Raw genomic sequence first — 5,660 nt, 5'->3', positions numbered from 1 at the left:
ATATATATGTGTGTGTGTGTGTGTGTGTGTGTGGTCCGATGTATTACATGGTGTCCAACGGAATTCCGTGAGTCCATATTTTGCTGAAACCGTTCGTGAACAGCGAGGTTGTGCGCCTCAGCTGAATCATTAATTGACGTGGTGTGCACAAGTCACGGCACTCCCGTTCCTCCGGTGTTGACCCTAGTTTTCGGTATTAGATAGAAAGGAGGTCGTTGTTTCTGCTTTGTGATGCTCTTCAAGCGCATCACTACATTTTAAACAAAGATTAGCGGGAACTCATGCGTCAAGGCAGGTGTCATCATGGTTTTAACAGCGCTAGAGGAGGTCTGTAGCTTATGCGCTCCTGTACAATGCATGCGCTTCATTCGCGATATACTATACGCAATACGAACACTTCTCAGCAGCGGTATGCTGAAACATCTGTATTTCAACAAACTTTTTTAACAGTTTAATGTATTCTTGTGCAAAGTATACTTCTTTTTCTTAAGTATGACCTTTGCTCAAGTTAAAACGCAGCCCAGTGTACTTTCTTTGACATTTGTGGCACTGGGTTGTGATAGGTCGTCTTTGTAAGTCGCCAGGAACCTGGAGTTCTCACATAATCTAAGCAACCATGCGCAGTATCACTTTCATGCTGAACTACGCGCTAACTATTGCCAGATCATTTGCTGAGTTTGGTTTTCAAACACACATATGATAAACTATGCCAAAAAATTACAAATAATACTGTTAAACACAGTAATAACAATAGCTTATAGTAGATAGAGACCAATGTATATTATATAGATTGCTATGATAGGCCGAGTATCAATGTTGCAGTTATATCGCAAAGCATCTCACCGCAAAAGAGACCAAGCCAGGCATTCGCACCAAACGTCAAGAAACGGCGCTTCACGAGCGCATAGCTGCGTCGTTTAGAAGCGTTAAATCAGTCGGCGTTGTCCAACATTCCGCACCGCCATTCTTGCTTCATGGGCGCCCCGCTGGTGCAGTTGTAAGCCTCGGCGAAGGCGAGCGAGTGGCTGAGTGGCCCGTTGCAGGCGTCCTTGCCGAACGTGTCACCGCACTTCAGGTAACACCAGGCAAAGAAGAAGAGCCTGTCGCCGCGAATGTCCGGCAAGTTCTCTATGTACTCGAGGTCGCCGTCAGCCTGCGCCACGCGGTACGCCCGCCAGGTCGCCTGAACAGAGGTTAACCTGAACATCAGCTCCCACTCCAGCAAGCTCAGGGAGCTTGCGTTCGTTTTGTAGCTTAAGAAGCACGTGACCTCTCGCTGCAGCCTCTCCTCGGCAGCCCCGGTCCACGAGCCGTTAGCGAAGAACAACTCGGCGAGACTGGTGCCGACGACGGAGCCGAGAGCGCCGTACTTGACGCTTAGGGGAGCGCCTGGCTCATAGACGGGAAACGCGAGCGCGTACGGCATGAGCGCGAAGTCCAGCTCCTCCCTGTAGACGCGGGCAAGGAGAGGTGTCACCTTTTTGGCCTCTGCAGTCATCTTGACAGCGTACGGCCACGGGCTGACGTCCTCCGGCATCACCTAGGCGCGCCAAGGCGAATACATTTTGTGATCGTTTACACTATACGCGTGGCGTACTCCTGTATCACTTGTAGGAGTTCCTAAGATACTTGCAGCCGCAAATTTGGCAACGTACCGGTGGTTACAGGGCCCTCTTCGGTAAACGTACCACGCAGATTACTTTTTTAGGAATAAAAGGTTATAAAGGCGTTGCGGGTGCTTGAGATGACTGAGCGCCGCAGTACATCCGCCAACATGCCACTCTGAGCTGTTATCAGATGTTATTAGGCCAATTTGTGTGCCACACATTCACGAATAAATTCAATGATAATCTCGCGGCTCACTGGCCAGTATTTTTGTATGAATGTGTAATGGTCTTTCATGTTTCGCTATTGAGCTGTCGCTGCTCGGAGATTCGAGGCTTTCTGCTCTCTAACAGGTGTTGACATGCATGCCAGTAAACACCTCCGGAAAGTCCTCTGCCCGAATTAGTGCATATTTAATTGCGCCGCGTCCCTTCCTTGTGATCGTGTTTTTCGACAAGTGTCGAACTCTCTTTCCACTTCTTAACGCGATCCCTTTCGGCTATCGGAGTCATACGGTACCCTTGTATGCCGTTACCGAGAAAAATAGCTTTTCCCACGCGCCGAATCCCATCGACGTGTGAGCTGGCGCGTCAGACCATTCACCGGATATGGAAATTGCAATGTTGCATGCTCAGCGATATAGTTTATACTGGGCATTTTTCGTCCAGCAAACGCGATGTTCACATGCAACCACATCAGAACAGCACAAAATTTTGCCACATGTGGCGGTCTAAGAGAGCAGACGGCGGCCGAGACAATTAGCGCGCTCGTTAAAGCCACTGTGAACCGCACAAGCGCTGTGAGCCGCACGTGTCAACTCGATCGGAACAGAAAACAGTTATCAGCGTCAATGAGAGTACGTAATATATGGCACTTTGTGCTTCCCAATACTCGCTAAGAAGCGCCTGTCGAAGCTGGCTTCTCCGCAATAAGATTATCTAGGGGGAGAAGCCACCTTCAGACATTCTCGACATTCCTTAGAACATGGTCTCTATATTGGAAGTGCTTATTTTTGCGCGCGTGTAAAGAAGCACGTTACCATAGAAAGTGTGCGCGTCATCATAAGCGATATGTAGCAAAAACGATCAGGCACTCAAGAATCTGAGAAGCAATCAGTCCTAAACAAGGGAACACGGATGATGGCATCGCAGGAGAGAAAGTTCTACCTTACCTGCAGCTGCGCTCTTTTATAGTCGACCACATAGCGCGCCAAGTGACCCAATCGGATCTTGCAAAGATGTTGGGTATCGATTCCAGTACCTTTCGAATCTAATGTCTCCCGATACAGAGTATGGTACGCACGCCGCATGCTGAACGCTGATGACGATGTAGAGGCGCAGTGATGTCGTAAAGCAGGCGATACGACCTCTAGTGGCGAAAAAGAGGACGCGCGAGCACACGCAAAGATGCAGCTTCTAAAACTTCATTTGTAGGTTACGGCGATAAGTCCCGCAAACCTTCTTTTTTTTTAATTAGTGAGCTCTCCAACGTGTTCGGCAGCAATATAGGGCAAATATTTAAAGGCAAGTGCTCTACGAGTTGCGATTATCATTCTAATAAGCTCAAATTTGCAAAAGCCAACGCTTTGCACATAAACTTCCTTTTCAGACACGGAAAGGCAAGTAATCTAAAGCTTAATGTAATTTAATTTAAGGCCTAGCATAGATTTTACGCGTTTTGACCGTTGTTTCTTACCAGCAGTAAAACAAATGCCATCCAATAAAATAGCAAGCAGTATTTGTACGTCCGCAGCCGAAAATTGTGTTTGGTAAGTCATTCTAAACGTTTATTGTTATCATTGTTAGCATCATTAACATCCCAACAATTTTCTCTTGCTTTACGCCGCAGCGCCGCGGCTCTGATGTCCAACTGGTACGTCACAAGTTTCATTCCCGCAACGGCGTCAGCATCGTAAGAAAGTCGAAATAACAAAATTTTTAAAGAAGTCTTCTAAGTTGCATGATTTCTGTATGCTGTAAGGAACCCCCAGGTATAGTTAGCTCCAGAGCCCTCCACTGCAGTATCCCTCACAACCCACACGCAGCCGAAGGCTCCTTAAACGCCGTGAATAAATTAATCAACTCTCAGTACCTGAGTGAAGCCTCGGCTCAGAGTGTGCAGCGACTTGAGCAGGACCGGCGACATGTCCGTGAAGGCACTGAACTCGCTGCCCAGATGGGTGTCGGTCGATTTTTCCAAGTAGCGAAACACAGCGCCCGTTTGGTTGTCGTACGATGGCACCTTGACGTCCCCAAAGTCCGGCGACAGGCGTATCTTTTCACGAATATTCTGGCTCACTCGGCGCACGATAATGGCCACGTCGTCGAGCGTCGCTCGCGTCGCCGCTTGCTTGACGTATTCCGCGTTGAGGGCGAAACCCATGGTCATCTGGACGAGATCGAAGCAGGCCGCCAGCTGCGCGGCTTTGGCGTCCTGGCGATAACCGCCGCTGAGGACCCGCACCACGACCTCTTGGTTGGCAACGAAGGAGAGGATCTGCACCATCATCCATCCCACCGACAGCGCGAACCCCTCGTCGCCCAGCAGGGAGGGCAGGTGAAAAACCTGCCTGACAAAGTCCGGCCTCCTGATCACCATCTGCACGTCGGAGTCGGGGCCGATCGCGAACAGCTCGGCCAAGGCGGCCCTCCACGCGTCGCGGCTCACGTTCGCGGCGTTCTGCTCGACGAGCGAATGCCACACGGTGCTGCCGTCCAGCTCCAGGTCCGGCGCGTCCGCGTCCCAGAATGGCTCCTGCAGCGCGAGCAAGGTCTTGTTCTCGAGAGACGCCTGCATGCCGTAGGGCACGACCGCTGCTCCGGGTCTGTTGTAGCGGGCTCGCAGCTCGTTGAACAGGCTCTCGTGAAGCGCTTGCTCGTAGGCCTTCTGCCAGATTTGCACAAGATCGCGGTACCGGTCAGTCGGCTGTATCACGTAGCGTCGCTTTCTCTCCTTGTGCAAGCGAATGAGGAAAGCCAGGCCCCAGTTTCGGGTCAGGGAGAGTAGCGTGAAAAGAGGGTTCGCGGTTGCGCCGCGGCGGGGCCAGAACAGCCCAGCAAGCTGCAGGGCACTTTTCACATCATCGTCCTCCTGCGTGTTTCATGGTTTCGTGTGATTAGACATTCCATTTATTTATTTATTTATTTATTTATTTATTTATTTATTTATTTATTTATTTATTTATCTACAACGACAACCAAAATGGCGCGACGTCCGGCATGTCAGTGTAACTTATTTAGGAATACATCGAAACTAAAGTGACTTAGCGAGGCGAACGCGAGGCCCAATGTGCGACAAATGGCCTATCGCTTTTTCCGTGGGCCACAAGTTTTTCATGAGCTCACGGTCTTTTACATAAGAGCTGTCTTCAGTTAACTGTGAGCAGCACAAATTTAGTCTACTACGTGAATTCCACTGATATCCAATGGTGATGGCTAACAATCACCCGCATGATAGAACGTTCCTCCACTCAACACTCCACCTCGACTCAATGATGATGATGATGATGATGTGACCATACCCGGCAGTGAGTGAGTGAGTGAGTGAGTGAGTGAGTGAGTGAGTGAGTGAGTGAGTGAGTGAGTGAGTGAGTGAGTGAGTGAGTGAGTGAGTGAGTGAGTGAGTGAGTGAGTGAGTGAGTGAGTGCTTATACCGCACCTCCTTGAACTTGGACTGAACGTCGACACAGGCCATGTACGCCCTAGCGGCGCGTTCCTGGGGGGTCTGGAAGTGAGCCGGCATGCTGAGACGTCGCACCAGCTGCGTGGCACGTTCTGCGAACGTGCGCAACACGTCCTCGAGTACGGTGTCGCGACGCCGGCGCAGCCAGCCGCCGCACACGTGGTGGTAGTAGTCGTGGCACGGTTCCACCGCTGGCTCCAGGCTGAATTTCACCAGGTCGGCATACAGGTTGCATGTGGCTGTCATAGGGGGCAGAATGGCAGCTTCGCGGTCAGTCTACTACGCATGTTCGTCTTTCATATGTGGTGCCTGCGCTCTAAAGAAGGCGTATAACTGACCGTACACTCACAAAAGAGTCCTTACTCTAAAGCTGT

The 5,660-nt window shown here is 50.4% G+C and overlaps 1 protein-coding gene across 1 annotated transcript; it reads right to left on the bottom strand.

Annotated features, from left to right (window-relative positions):
• Positions 1 to 931: 931 nt before the first annotated feature.
• Positions 932 to 5,532, bottom strand: LOC126548355 (neprilysin-1-like). Its single transcript, XM_050196495.1, has 3 exons — positions 5,263 to 5,532; positions 3,697 to 4,695; positions 932 to 1,540 (listed from the first exon to the last, which is right to left on the bottom strand). The coding sequence occupies exons 1-3, from the start codon at positions 5,530 to 5,532 to the stop codon at positions 932 to 934; spliced, it is 1,878 nt and encodes a 625-aa protein (XP_050052452.1).
• Positions 5,533 to 5,660: the final 128 nt, after the last annotated feature.

Source organism: Dermacentor andersoni, chromosome 1 (assembly GCF_023375885.2).
Source record: "Dermacentor andersoni chromosome 1, qqDerAnde1_hic_scaffold, whole genome shotgun sequence".
Taxonomy (NCBI): domain Eukaryota; kingdom Metazoa; phylum Arthropoda; class Arachnida; order Ixodida; family Ixodidae; genus Dermacentor; species Dermacentor andersoni.
The sequence above is the reverse complement of the archived record's forward strand: the minus strand, read 5'-3'. Positions and strand labels throughout refer to the sequence as shown.

Coding starts and splice junctions, on each gene's coding strand:
- LOC126548355 (XM_050196495.1), bottom strand. CDS start 5,532: ATGACAGCCACATGCAACCTGTATGCCGACCTGGTGAAATTCAGCCTG. Junction 4,696..5,262: donor TTCAGTCCAAGTTCAAGGAG/GTGCGGTATAAG, acceptor TGAAACACGCAG/GAGGACGATGATGTGAAAAG. Junction 1,541..3,696: donor TGAGCCGAGGCTTCACTCAG/GTACTGAGAGTT, acceptor TGGCGCGCCTAG/GTGATGCCGGAGGACGTCAG.